The 15,397-nt window shown below is 35.9% G+C and overlaps 2 protein-coding genes across 7 annotated transcripts in view; one reads left to right on the top strand and one right to left on the bottom strand.

The window, feature by feature from the left end:
- The window catches only part of LOC127847816 (zinc finger protein 479-like), a 123,324-nt gene that overhangs the window by 75,761 nt on the left and 32,166 nt on the right, over positions 1-15,397 (bottom strand). Inside the window, exon 3 of one of the 5 annotated variants that reach the window (XM_052380009.1) lies at positions 12,555-12,706. The exons of the other annotated variants lie outside the window; for them this stretch is intronic. Coding sequence (XP_052235969.1) covers positions 12,555-12,706 — 152 coding nt within the window. The remainder of the gene's footprint in view (positions 1-12,554; positions 12,707-15,397) is intronic. 5 annotated transcript variants of the gene reach the window in all.
- Positions 6,234-10,231, top strand: LOC127847817 (zinc finger protein 862-like). Of its 2 annotated transcripts, XM_052380013.1 has the most exons (9): positions 6,234-6,700; positions 7,014-7,208; positions 7,424-7,650; positions 7,889-8,007; positions 8,288-8,502; positions 9,032-9,170; positions 9,367-9,643; positions 9,794-9,904; positions 10,109-10,231. In XM_052380013.1, the coding sequence occupies exons 1-9, from the start codon at positions 6,319-6,321 to the stop codon at positions 10,211-10,213; spliced, it is 1,770 nt and encodes a 589-aa protein (XP_052235973.1). In that variant the 5' UTR covers positions 6,234-6,318; the 3' UTR covers positions 10,214-10,231. The 2 variants fall into 2 exon arrangements, with proteins under 2 accessions (XP_052235973.1, XP_052235974.1); XM_052380014.1 differs by lacking the exon at positions 8,288-8,502 and having other exon boundaries at positions 6,236-6,700; positions 7,889-8,000.

The raw sequence follows: 15,397 nt of genomic DNA, 5'->3' as shown, positions 1-15,397 counted from the left end.
TGGTACGCAAACTTTAACATAGAGTTATCAATAATATGCAGATTCGAAATCGCAAAAGGGCCATAATTCTTACAAAATGGTTGATACAGTTGTCTGCTCTTGTTTATAGGTTGGGGTCATGTTGGTAAAGAAGTATGCAAAATATGAAAGCAATATGTACAGGAACATTGAAAATATTTGAGGTGGTACGCAAAATTTAACATAGAGTTATCAATAATGTGCATTATCTAAGTGAAACAAGAGCGCCGCATGACGGAGCAATATACGCCCGATTCGTGTGCCATTGGAGATGATACACTGATGATTGATGTATTTGTTTTGGAAATAAGCAAAAAAAAATTTCAAAAATCGCGAAAAAAATAAACCCGATGAAAATATCGCAAAATAAAACTGGATAAAAATATTGCATAAAAATATTGCATGTGTTAATCGGTTGCATGTCTCCAATCAGACCTGACTGATATATAATCTATATACTACCTCTGACCAAGTTTGGTGAATTCAACTTGAACTAGAGCTTTGTCACTGAATGTGACTTATACCCCCATACCACTTTGACGCAGGATAAAAAGTTGTTTAAAAGTTTCGGATGAATACAATTTGAATTAGAGTCCGGACAAAGTGGCGCCGTTGAAAATGCACTAATTGACCCTATGACCTAGTTCTTGACCCGACATGACCCATATTCGAACTTGACCTAGATATCAACTAGATGCAACTACTGACCAAGTTTGGTAAAGATCGGATGAATACAATTTGAATAAGAGTCCGGACAAAGTGGCGCTGTTGAAAATGGACTAATTGACCCTATGACCTAGTTTTTTACCTGGCATGACCCATATTCGAACTTGGCCTAGATATCAACTAGATGCAACTACTGACCAAGTTTGGTGAAGATCGGATGAATACAATTTGAATTAGAGTCCGGACAAAGTGGCGCCTTGAAAATGCACTAATTGACCCTATGACCTAGTTTTTGACCCGGCATGACCCATATTCGAACTTGGCCTATATATCAACTAGATGCAACTGCTGACCAAGTTTGGTGAAGATCGGATGAATACAATTTGAAATAGAGTCCGGACAAAGTGGCCCCTTTGAAAATGCACTTATTGACCCTATGACCTAGTTTTTGACCCGGCATGACCCATATTCGAACTTGGCCTAGATATCAACTAGATGCAACTGCTGACCAAGTTTGGTGAAGATCGGATGAATACAATTTGAATTAGAGTCCGGACAAAGTGATGCCTTCCGCCCGCCGCCCGCCGCCCGCCCGCCAAGGGGTTTCACATAATACGTCCCGTATTTTATACGGGCGTATAAAAAGGGTCATTATTATTACCAAATGCTTGATACAGTTGCCTGCATTTGTTTATAGGTTTGGAAAGAAGTATACAAAATATGAAAGCAATACGTCAAGGGACATAGGGAATATTTGGGGTGGTACGCAAACTTTAACATTTGCACGCTTACGCCGACGACGGGGTGAGTAGGATAGCTCCACTATATATATTCCATATATAATAGTCGAGCTATAAATGCTTGCAATTCCTGAACAAGATATGCCATGCACATGACCGTTGCATGATGAATGATGAAATTGCAGTAAAGACAAATTGTAATTTGCTGAGATTGAACATTTGACTTGTACAATTTGGTATAACCCATCTTTTGAGTGTGACCTAAATGCTAAGGTGAAGATTGTTAAACATTTGAAAATGTGGTAAATATCTATTTTAAATGCATAATAAAGTTAAGTCTTGACAAATCTTTTCATGGCCAAATTATACTGTTCACCTTGAATTGTTACCATGACGTTAGCGTTATGAGACTGAAGGATAACATAATGTATGGAGTGGCTAATTTTCTTAGAGTCTATTGATAAACGGTTAAGCAATCATCAGGGCCATACGCAGTAATTTTTTACTTGGGTGGGGGTGAACCGGGAAGGATGCAAGATGGGTCTCTTCGACCGAATATGTTTTAATTTGGCATTTTGCCATGCGAGTTTTAAAGCTTAAATAACTTATTTTGTGTACCTTTCTGAAGTTTAAAGCTTTAAGACTTGGTTTGAAATTCATAACAATGTTTAAAGCTTTAGATTTCAGAAATTTGGTGAAAAAGGAAAGCACACTTTGAAAATTAAAAACCTTTATTAAGAAATGTATCATAAAGTATGACTGACATATAACCATAATATCATTTTCGCTTTGAATTCAAACCTCCTATATAGTTTTAAAGTAAATTCCCAATAAAATGTTTCCCCACTAAAACGCATTTTTACTTTCACCATCATCAACACAGATACACTATCACAATTCCTACATTAGATTGCATTCAGAAATGTTCTATATAATAACCGTTTACGGTGTTTTTTACGCAACGCTTTCAGAAATTTAGCTTATTTTTAGTAAGTAAGTCTTCCTACATGACCTTCAGATGACATGCGAAAGTCGATTCGGTCCATTGATTTTTTGCGAAGTTATGGGCCTTGGACTTAATTATTTTACAGTAACATTTTACTACAGTAACCGTTGTCCAGAGGCTTTTACGCAACTCTTTCATACGTTGATTTAGTTTTGATGACCCAGATAGAATGGCATAATTATAGCACTTCGTCTCTGTGTTCATCTGTCCGTCCGGCATTTTATTTTACGGAATTATTTTTAAAACGCTTTAAGATATTGACCTGATATTTGGTGTGTGAGTCTATCTATATAACTTACAGATGAAATATGAGTTACGTTCCGGTCCATTGATTTTTGCGAAGTTATGGTTCTTAAACTAAGACAAAGAAACTAACCCGTTATAAAATTGACGCCTATCAATACCTCTTTAATTGGTCCCAACATTATTTATTTTTGCAACGGCCTGTATCAGTTGCTTCCAGCCAGCTGGGGGGGGGGGGGGGCTCCAGGCCTGAATTCATTGAATAAATACTAATTATATAATCCTTTACAGGGAATATTACATACATGAAGTGGTCCACTTGATTGTATCGCATACTATATACAAATCATTATCAAATAAACGTTAATTAACGTAGAACTCCACAGACATGTATGCGTTATACATGTCAAATTGACGTAATTGTGGCATATAATGTAATGATATAATTCAATTGTTCAATTAAAAAAATCTTTTTGAATGATTAATAAGTAATGCAGTAGTATTGTGACTTCTAGAGTGTTCACAAGGTTTCTATTTAGCCTAATAAAGAAAACTGACCCGCCCACTGGCGGCCATGTTTTTCATCGGATCAGAACTTCTCTTTTGAACTCAACCAACATATCATTAAGGTAAACATTTTGACAAAGTTACATGAAGATTGGGCATAAAATATGAATTTCTACAGTGTTAACAAGTTTTTTCTCTTTTTTTTACCTAGAGACCTTGTTTTTGACCAGCATGACCCAGTTTCGAACTCAATCGAAATATCATTAGGACAAATTTTCTGACTATGATTCATGAAGATTTGAAATAAATGTGGCCTCTAGAGTGTTTAAGAACAAATGTGGACGGACGGACAGACGACGGACAAAGACCGGTCACAAAAGCTCACCTGAGTAATCACGTGAGCTTAACAGATAGAAAATAAAAGCGCTGAAGGCACTGAAATTGTTCGCTATTGCATTATCTTAGACGCAACTCATTTTTCAAAATGATCTTATAGCTCTTCAAATTGCAAGTTGGAAAATGAACACAACGCACAGATCGATATGTGCGTGCACTGTTCATCATCATATTTATGTTATAGAGATAACTTAAACAAAAGATTAACAGCACGTCTCTTTTTTAGACATTCTGAAAGCATTAAAATCCCGGGATGGTAAGTTCCAAAATTTTAGGGTAGGAGTGTCCCGCTGAGACTTCCGAAATGTTACCCATTTTTATACCGGACCTCTGATAAAGTAGACCCATTTTGATACAAGATTTTTGAAAAAGCATACCCATTTGTATACGATACCATTAAGAAAGTGGACCCATTTCAATACAAGAATTTTGATTAACTGGACCATTAGTTGAGCTAGAGATATATCTAAACTGTCTACGAAAACAAATTGGTCACTTTCCTATTCGTCTATCGTAATAGAAATCTCAATTTTAAATATGTTTTCAACTTTTAATAAAATCCTATATTTAAGTATGACCAGAAATTAAATATGTTTTCTTAATTCACTTTCAAAGCCTGTGATAACAATTTCTTGATTCCACACATTATCAATTTAAAAAAAACAACATATTATCCAAGATGTCACAATGACAGCCGGGAATGACAGAGTATAATTCCGTGTACACACGAAGCATAAAGTCGGTTATTTTGACAGTCGTCTAATTCCGACACAATTTTCATATATCATTTGCAGTAACTGCTTGTTTCCCGGCACTTTTTGATTATTGTAACGATTTCGTCACTTAATATATGACGTATGTTAATAAAATGACTTCACAGTATCATCTTAGTCGATCAAGCAACAGATAAAAACAGTCAAGTTTCTGCATCTTTCCCGCTACTGAAATTTACTTTTGATACCCATTTATATAGACGAATGACATTTATCATACCCATTTTGATACTGATACTTTCAAATCTATATGCATTTATATACAAGCAAATTTCTTATTTTAATACCCATATCTGTACTTAGATTCATAAAACCATACCCATTTCTATCATTTTTGTCGAAAAACACACCCCATAAAATCGGCACATCCCTATATACCCGTATATAGGAAGTTACCCCCCCCCCCCGGTTAAACTATGTAAAATATGATGAGAATGGTATAATGTGAACCAGTAAATATCAAATAAAATAAAATTTGCAATCATATTCAATGAATATTGAGTGCATGAATATCGAATACCTATCGCACTAAGAATATATTTTATGATGGAAATTCCCTTTTCAAATCTTTTTGATACCTGATATACAATTCAAAATGAACAGTTTCAGTTTCGATGTTTATTGCTACATGTATATAGCCTCCAGCCCTTGCAAGTACAAATAACATCGTATAGCAACAAAATTTCAAAATATACAAAGTATAAGCAAACAAACATATGTAATGGTACAGCTATTTATAATTAGCTGTTTTTTAGTAACTCATTTCTTCTTTCAAAAGCATAATACAAGAACATAGCAGTAACCCTGATCACCTTTTCTTCCCAGGAGCTCATGATTATATTAAATTTATATTAGCGGTGTAAGATACTTAATTGGTATATACCTTTCTCGGAGGTCTAAGTATGACGTGCATATTAATAGAAAATGAAATTCGTTTTCAATATCAGTTTTGCAAAAAGGACAGAACCTTTGGTCCCTGTCTATATTCAAATAGCAGACCATTTCAATCATGAGCATATGGGAAGAAATTCGAAAAAATACATATGCATTTCGAAATTAACGAATTGTTAAAATTTGTAAATATACCTTAAAATCAAAGTTACTTTTAAATCCATGGTATGTTTTAAGTTTGGGGGCACTATTACACTTTTCTACCCACTGCTCAGTCTTCGAATTAGCCTATAAGCCCGAAGCCCGAGTCGATTTTTTGGCCGGTCGGTCGATCATAAATGCATATAAAATAGCCCGACCGGTCGATTAAATTTTTGAGCGTAAAATTGTAAACATAGTGAAATAATTACATGAACACCGGTCAGTCACTTCGGGTTAAAGGCGTATCGGTCAATGGAAGTAGTCGGTACAAATCGTTAGCCAATAAACACGTCCGTGTTCCACTCTTACGGGACTCCGGAGATGGACGTAGTGTTACGATTGGTCCGTTTGTTCAAAGCGGACATCGACGTATGATGACTCATTTAAAAAAAATCCTTGCGTTAAAATCGCGCTCAAGATGGCGTTCAGCCAACTTCGATACCAGAGCGGGGCGTTACCAGGTAAAAAACGTAAGCAGCCGACCGACCCTGTATCTTCTAAAAGAGCTTACGAAGTCAAGAGAGTTCGAACATTTCAACAATCATGGCAATCAGGTAGAGAATGGCTGCAATACGATCCTGAAACGCAATTGATGCGGTGTCAATTATGCATCGAATTCTATGGACCCAGTAGCAATGACAATATATCTATAAAAGGCTCGTCGTATCTCCGCATTGATGGCATACAGCTATACGAAAATTCTCCGAATCATTTTAAAGCAGTTCAAGCCAAACAGGCAAAATCAACACCCAAGTCGTCTAGCACTGCAGCCAAAGCATTGAAGACCTTAAGACAGGCGAATTATGACAAACTTGTAAACAAGTTCAGAAATGCTCATGCTGTTTGCAAGAACAATTTAAGTTTTAAAACTTATGAGATGATATGCCAGCTCGATAAAATGAAGGGGTTGCCCACCAGTAGCCAGTATGAAAGTGACAAAGCTTGTGCTGAGTTTTGTACCTCCATATCCAGAACCACTCGCAATGACTCTTTATCAAGCATTAAAAGTGCAAATTGGTGTAGTCTCATGATTGATGGATCAACCGATTTCACTGGAGACGACATGGAATCCCTGTATGTGAGATCATCATCAAATGGTTATGTCCGAGACATTTTCCGAGACATTGGTTGCAGCGCATCAGCTTGTAGTGCAGACATTCATAGTCATGTACTACAAGTATTACAGGATCTGGAACTTACAGATGTCATGAAAGAAAAACTGGTTGGATTTTGCTCTGACGGGGCTGCAAATATGATGGGTAGGTCTTGTTTAAATGTATACGTAAAGGTTGAGGAGCTGTTATATAAGTTGATATTTTATCAGTATAAAGAAGTGAAAATCCAGCTGTGTCAGAGTATAGCACTTTTATCATTTACCATCTTTTGTCCTTTTAAATGGCAAATTGCTTAACAGCACGGCACAATGGGAAACAACACAAAATAAAACATCATTGAATAAAGCTGGGGCCACCGCCTAAACTGTGTCATTTTACAATCTTTTATTCCAACATGTATCACGATTACCCATCAATGGTAAAAAATCGTCCACATATTGTCATTCATTGTATTCAGGTATCCACAGCGGTGTATCCTCTCTCCTGAAGAAGGATTGGCCCCACCTTGTGGTGACACATTGCGTTGCTCACAGGTTAGAGCTGGCATTTAAGGATGCCATGAAAAAGTGTGCCCCCAAGAACTATGAGAAGCTCACTAGTCTTCTCATGGGCCTCTTCTATCTGTTTCGTCGAAGTCCAAAGCAGAAGAAAGGTACAATGCAATCAGATATAATATTGATTAATAATAAAATTGAGAATTTGTAATGTTATCTGCAAAAGAAAACCACCCTTTATTATGAACTGTTTTCATATTTTTTGCAAATTATTAAATGATTTATTTATAATCCAATTTTATTAAATTAATTTAACTTTCAAGGAATTATCATGAATGTCAAAATAAAAAAAATATATGTGTTCAATTGTTAGGTCTTGAAAGAGCTGCGGAGGCTCTTCACATGAAAATGCTTCTACCTACTAGAATTGGGGGAACACGGTGGTTGCCACACTTCGAGAAAGCTCTCAATATATTCTCGAGAGGGTATAAACTCTTCCTGTATCAACTGGAAAACGCATCACATCAGAATGCCAAGGCAGAAGGGTTAGCTAAGATGATGAGGGATGGAAACCTTATCCTGTACATGCTGTCACTAAAGGTAACTTGAAGGTTTTGCTTATTTTTTCTATAGTGAACTTCTAGCACTCAAACGTTTCTAACATATTTTTTTTTAACATTAATGATTAATGATTACATATATTTGCAAAACAATAAAAAAAAAAAATTAAAATTATTAACAAAACATTAAAATCAATCTTATCTTGTTTTGTTAATGATTTTAATGTCAGTGTTCTTTGTTAAAATTTTTATAATAAAAGTTTTAAATACATTTTCAGCGCGTCATCAGCAACTTGCAGAGCCTCTCCCTGTACCTACAGACAGACCTCATCAGCCTCGCAGATGCTGCTCGACGAGTGCAGTCCTCAAAGACTGCCATCTCACAGCTGTGTGAGAAGTTAGTATTTTTGTAGTATTGATATTTGTATTGTTGTATTATATAAACTCACAGGGAAATATTATCCAATTGTTAGCCAAATTTACTGAACACAATAATGTATTCAACAATAAGTGGGTTTTCATGAAGAACAAGTTGTAGCAAATTTGATTTTTCTTCGGCAGCATTTTCTAATTTGAAGCTTGTGGTTAATTTTGTGAATAGCAGAGTAAGTCCTTGCAATTTTTTGCTAAAAGCTGATTTAGGTAATGATATTATCAGAGAATCGCTAAACTTTCAGAGATGATAGCACTGTCTCTGATGTAAGCGCATCAGAAACCTACAAGCAAGAGAAGCTTGTATTCAGAGGTGTTAAGGCTAAGGCAGATCAGAGTTCTCTTATAAAAGAGATTGTTGAAAATCTAGAGGCTAGATTTCCAACATCAGATCTTGTATCTGCAACGATGGTTTCTTCATTTAAAAACTGGCCGGACCTTACATCGGATGAAATTAAAGGTTTAACAACGTTGAAAGTGTTTGCTGGTGTTTGAAGTTAATTTCATCAAGTTGACAATGAAAGGGACCTGTTCACCGATTTTGATTAAAAAAATAAAATTGTGTTACTTATTAAACCGAAACATTTGAGGTTGAACAGGCCCCTTCCCATGTTTTTGTTTAAAGTGTTGTGTTCATGTAAAATGACATTATATTTCAGTTACTACAGTTACTTTGATTATCAGTTTTTTCAGTACCTTATAGGGCTGCCAGTGGATTCCTTTTTAAAATTATATTGTTTTACATTTTTAATCTTAGAAGAATTTACCCTCAAACATAATGTTTAAAACGATTTTGTAAACTAGTATGACGAAGTTAGAATGCAACTATTACCGGTATTTTCAAAGATTTCAATGGTTCCATAATGCTTTTGACATTCAGAAATAATATAAATTGATATTTGTCAGTCATTCACTTAGATTAAATATGCGTTGAAATTTGATAAGTGATTAAACATGATTTTGTATTTCTTAATGTGTATCCAATTTAGATAGCACTTTCGGAGACAAAGAAGTTGAGACTCTCTACAGGCAGTTTGAAGATGTTGCATTTGGGAAATCTAGTGAGGGCATCGCCTTAGAAGATGTGTTGGACCAATGGGCAACACTGAGGACACTGATCTACCACAGGTTTGTAATCTAAACTTACATAATATTCATTTCTTGTGATTAAAGTATGCTTTGAAATCAATTTCGCACTGTCCGTCTGTCTGTCCTTCTGAAATTCCGTCACACTTTGCGTTTAGGTTTTGTGTTTAGGTTTCGAAAAATGTTGAAAAAGGGGGCATATGTAATCCTACGGTGACAAGCCTTGTTTTATTTATAGATATCCATTCCAAGACAGGCAGAAGCTGACTTGGGTCACTGTAATGGGCAGCATGGCGGATCAGCAACTATATGCAGTGTTCACACTGATTGACATTACTCTGGCCCTGCCCCCCACCTCTGTCAAGTGCGAGACATCATTCTCCGCCATGAAGCTCCTCAAGAACAAGCGAAGGGGCCGTCTCCGTGCTGGACGCCTCAACGATGTGATGATGGTGAAGCTCACGTCTCCATCCATCAATGAATTTGACCCAGACCTTGCGATCAAGCACTGGATGGTAATTTTAAAGCCTATGTTATTATAGTTTTTTATTAGAAAAAATTAAATTTCAATTGTTATCATAACCGTTTCCTCATCAATGATGCAGGAATTAGTTATACTGTTATATAATTATTCATGATTGATTTAAGAGTAATTTCTTATTTAGACTTCAACACCCAGTGGACAACCCCGCAGAATCAAGAGAGAAGCCCCAGGATCCCAAGGGGACTGTATCGTGGTGTCAGAAGAGGACGAAAAAGATGTTGCCAGCAACAAGGTTACAACCCCTTAAATATATATTTAACTATAACTCATGTATACATTCATTAATTAATTGAATGATTAATGATAGGCAACCACAATTTTTGACAATAAAATAACGCATTGTTTGGGAAAATGACTTTTTATTTAGACAGACATCATTCTACTAAAAACAATCTAGCAAACATAACATTGTATGTGACATTGTGTGTCTTTCCAGGTGCCAGAGAACTCAGAATATGAAGATGATGATGATGATGATGACGATGAAGATATGGAGATGTCGGCGGAGCATGCCTTTTCTGTTGTTTTGAAAAATGAATAATAAATGTTGTAAATGGGACAGGCATATGTTTTTACTCATTAGAAGTAGTTATTTCTGATTAGAAATGAATATTTTTGTTGTTCCTAGCGAAACATTTATGTTTACCTTTTCGGGCTATTGAAAATGTCTTCGGGCTATTAAAAATTCTATCTAATTAGCCCGAAGGGCTATTGGTCTAAAAAAGTTAGCGTGAAGACTGCCACTGCTGTACAAAAATATTTTTCAATCGTTGAGCATAATTATGCAAGAACAATGGTTTATTAACAACCGATTTTTGTTCCCACACATATCCGAAACCTATGGATTGCAATTGATTGGGTAATAAGGTGACCCAGTTTTCATGTCCTATGCCATCAAAGCCAGGGCCCTCAATCCATTTTTGGGGAAGCGGGTCGCTACCCATAGCAGGGGGAATTTTCGCGGCGTTTCCCTTTTTGGGGGATTTTTTTACTCTCAAAAAATTTTTTTTTTTAGGGGGAATTTTTCCCCCAAAAAGCGGGAAAAAGTATACTTTTCAGGGGGGGGGATGCGGCCGAATTTCGGCCGTGGATTTGACAGATTGAGGGCCCTGAAAGCATTTCAACATTTCATAGCACTTTTTAATATGACGGGAGTGACGTGTATCCAGTATTTGTAACCAATATTTTATAACTCTTATAGATGAATTAATATGTTACATTGAATATCTGCCACAATCACCTAAAAAGCATTATTAACAAAGAATATTGGTGCTGACATAAATCTTTTACATGCATATGTGTGAACTTTTTCTACAACTTCAAAATATGGATACATGGATAACCACACACCTTACTCTTTTAAGAGTTTTTCTACCATATGGATTAAAAGTATAACCAAGCATGTTTCTTCATGTTCTCTTCATGCGATCACTCTGGATACATGCATAACCGCACACCTTACACTTGTACGGTCTTTCGCCTGTATGAATCATCATATGTGTCTTAAACAAACAACTTTGTTTACACGCATAATTACACATCCCACAATTGTACGGTCTTTCATGATGTATCATCATGTGTATCTTCAAGTGACTACTGTTTTTACATGCAAAATCACACTCCTCACACTTGTATGGTCCTTCTCCTGTATGTATCCTCATGTGTGTTTTCAAGTAACCACTCAATTTACATTCATAACCACACACCTCACATTTGTACTGTCTCTCTCCTGTATGTATCATCATGTGTGTCTTCAAGGTATCACTCCTGTTACCTGCATAATCACACACCTCACACTTGTAACGTCTCTCTCCTGTATGTATACTTAAGTGTTTCTTCAAATCACCACTTTGTTTAAACGCATAATCACACTCCTCACACCTGTATGGTCTTTCTCCTGTATGTATCCTCATGTGCGTCTCCAAAGTACCACTATGTTTAAATAAATAGCCACATTCCCCACACTTAAACGGTTTTTAGTCTGTATGTTTCATCATGTGTTTCTTTAACGAACCTTTCACTTTACATGCATAATGGCAAATCTTACACGTGTATGGTCTTTCTCCTGTATGTATCCTCATGTGTATCTTCAAATCATTACTATGTTTACATTCATAGCCACACTCCTCACACTTATACGGTCTTTCTCCTGTGTGTATCCTCATGTGTATCTTCAAGTTTGCACTTATGTTACATTGAAAGCCACACACCTCACACGAGTACGGTCTCTCACCTGTATGTATCCTCATGTGATTCTGCAAGTGTACCTTCTGTTTACATTGAAAGCCACACACCTCACACTTGTACGGTTTCTCTCCTGTGTGTATCCTCTTGTGGATCTTTAAATCATTACTACGTTTACATTCATAGCCACACTCCTCACACTTATACGGTCTTTCTCCTGTGTGTATCCTCATGTGTATCTTCAAGTTTGCACTTATGTTACATTGAAAGCCACACACCTCACACGTGTACGGTCTCTCACCTGTATGTATCCTCGTGTGATTCTGCAAGTGTACCTTCTGTTTACATTGAAAGCCACACACCTCACACTTGTACGGTTTCTCTCCTGTATGTATCCTCTTGTGGACCTTCAACGCACCACTTCGTTTACAAGCATAATCACACTCAACACACTTGTACGGTCTTTCTTCTGTATGTATCCTCATGTGTGTCTTCAAGTGATAACTATGTTTAAATAAATAGCCACACAACTCACACTTGTACTCTCTTTCTCCTGTATGTATCCTCATGTGTCTCTTCAAATTACAACTTCGTTTACAAGCATAACCACACTCCTCACATTTGTACGGTTTGTCTCCTGTATGTATCCTAATGTGTGCCTTTAAGTGACCACTCTGTTTACATAAATAGCCACACACCTCACACTTGTTATGTCTTTCTCCTGTATGTTTCCTCATGGGTATCTTCAAGTGACTTCTGTGCTTACTGGAATCACTGCACACGTTTTTGTCTCTGATGAGGCCAAGTTCTCTGGCGAATTCGTCTCCGCACCAGACCAACAGTTCTTTTCCTGTACAATATAAATATGAACAGATTTCGTGGCTTATTTCGCTTTCTTGGATTTTATTGATCAGACATTAATATTTACAGAATAGAAAAACACAAGAAGAATGAACATAAATGAAAGCATATAGGTCAGTCGGCAACACATATATCATTCATACATATTTCAAAATATTTATATGCGCGTTCTTCGAACAGACCTGTTTTTACAGGGTTGCATCTAGAAAAACGTAGATACCCGGTAGGAGTTCTGGCCCCCTCACTTTTAGAAAAAGGGGAGCTTGATCCCATCATACATTTAAAATAGGGGGACTCTAAGAAAAGATCAGTTTAATCCTTTTATATAAATGAAACTACAATCTACCTACCAGTAACAGCATATACTTGAAAAGTTATTGCCTGTCTCACAAATCTCTTTTAAGAACCAACATTGTATAAACTAGGAATATGTTCAACGAAAGTTCATATTAAAACTATCCTGAACTTGTCAGTTCATAAACATTGAAGAAATAAATTCCAAAATATAGTTAACTGTAGAACTTTAAAACTGTTTAAACTGTTTATATACACTGATCAGATAAGAATTTTGTGATTATGTTTATAACATCCGACACCGATTCCATTTCCGATTCTGAATTCGCGTCTGTACTTTTTGAGACATCGTCTGATCGCAAACCTAACATTTGGTCATTTCCTGAGCTTACATTATTTTCTCCGCTTTCTTTTCTAAAGAATTATGTTAATTTTTGTTGCTTTGTCTTCCCCTTTGCGTTAGAAGCATCCATTTTTTCCGGAATTTGCAACTCACTTTCTAAATCCTCTTTGAAGTCGCATTATAGCGACTGTAAAGGGAAGTTACTCTTTAATACTTTTTTAGCAAATCAAAATAGTTGTTTTTTCGGGAAATTAGTGAATTTCATGGGAAGTAACAAATGATCGTTAGCAATTGTTGTAATTGTCAACAAAACAACTTAGTAATGTTATGATTTCTGTCGAACAATGTTTAATGGGTGAAAAAATTATCTTTTCAGGATTCAAAAAATGTCTACATTTATTTTAAAAAACAAGCGCTGCTGTTTTATAAATGCTGGCATCATTTCGATCATGCGGGAAATTGCAGGCTTTTGATTTGCATTTTTGCGGTGAAAACTCGAGATCTCACGCTCTGGATGCAACCCTGTGTTTGTGGTTTGTCGGACATTGTTATTTGATTCCATTATTAATACTATCGTGAATAATCGCGCTTATGCTTAATTAATTGGTCTATATGGTTGAATATTTATAATTAAATTAATTAAAACTGGTACTAATCATTCAATTGTTGAAAACACATTCAGAATTTAGATTGACACACCAAAATAATATTGCCGAATATCTTCTTTTAATATCTTTCTGATAAAAATGTGTACATAATTTATGCGAGCTGACCTTGATACCTTGTGGGTTTGAAAGCAATGCATTAAAGTAAGGTAACAATTCCACTGCTTGAACGACGGCTTATTTATAGCTTTATACATTTACGCGTTTATTGGTCGATTTCGGAAACAATTTTAATATTTTGTCAAAGCATAAATCAGTTTGTTGAACAACAATACCTATACGATCTAAAATGTATAAGGCCACATAATGTAATATCGTAGTAACATGAGCACCGCATAAAGGGTGCCAACACTCGGCTGTGGGTGCAGTTTTGAATAAATGAAAGCTTGTTAGAAGTTTTATATTAGAGGTCACAGAAACCTTGACCTTTGACCTAGTGACCCAAAATTGGGTGTGGAGGGTAGAACTCATCAAGTAGCAGCTACATATGAAGTTTCAAAGTTGCAAGTGGAAGCACTTTGATTTTAGAGCCAATGTTAAGGTTTTAGCACGAGGCGGACAGCGGACGAGCTGGCTATGAAAATACCTCAAGTTTCCCTGAAAACAGCCGAGCTTATAACCAAATATGACAAAACAGCCTTTAGGTACAAACGCTCTTGTGCTGACAATCTTCTGAATATAAAGGGGCACACACAACTGTATTGATGTCGAGAGTAAGTGTGAAACTGCTCTATCTCTCAAGCATTAAATTTGGTGAATACACTGACTGTTAACATTGTTGCAAAACGAACTGTAGTATCCCTTTTCATACCCTATACATGTAGTTCCCAAAAATAGAAAGTCAATTGAATAACATATTAATGTAATTGTGAAAACTGCTTGGCAAGGTCAGCTAAGGTGAAAAGCTAGGTAAGACAGCCACGCTAAAAATGTGCTAAAAATCTATGTTTATATAGGTGAATGTATATTTGCTTTAAACTATATGCATAAATCACTAAACAGTGGAGATACAGAGTATATATGTATATATGAGAATACTATATTCATTAAAAATGTGCAAATGTGTTACTTTTTCCAAAAAACAACACAAATCTTAACTAGACCTTGTCACAAAAGTGACTTATACCCCACATATATTTCTGAAAATGTACAAATGAGTTAGTTTTATTACATTACATTATTAGTAATTCTTTATTATCTCAACATATTCTATATTTTTGAATCTAAGACTGAATGCTGGGCAGGTTTTAAGTCAAGCAAAAAGTGTTTGTTATTTATGTCTTTCGTGCTATTTGTAACATTTTTACTTTTTAAATGGAGTGGTAGAGTAGAAAGGCAATGTGTAACAAAGATATCAGTAAAACTGATAGATTCGCCC

Source organism: Dreissena polymorpha, chromosome 10 (assembly GCF_020536995.1).
Source record: "Dreissena polymorpha isolate Duluth1 chromosome 10, UMN_Dpol_1.0, whole genome shotgun sequence".
Lineage (NCBI taxonomy): Eukaryota > Metazoa > Mollusca > Bivalvia > Myida > Dreissenidae > Dreissena > Dreissena polymorpha.
This window is presented reverse-complemented; position numbering and strand designations above follow the sequence as displayed.

What these genes read in the sequence shown, in the direction of transcription:
- LOC127847817 (XM_052380013.1), top strand. Translation starts at nt 6,319, where the DNA reads ATGATATGCCAGCTCGATAAAATGAAGGGGTTGCCCACCAGTAGCCAG. An exon ending in AGGACACTGATCTACCACAG is followed by an intron (nt 9,171 to 9,366) that starts GTTTGTAATCTA and finishes TTTTATTTATAG; the next exon opens with ATATCCATTCCAAGACAGGC. An exon ending in AAGATGTTGCCAGCAACAAG is followed by an intron (nt 9,905 to 10,108) that starts GTTACAACCCCT and finishes GTGTCTTTCCAG; the next exon opens with GTGCCAGAGAACTCAGAATA.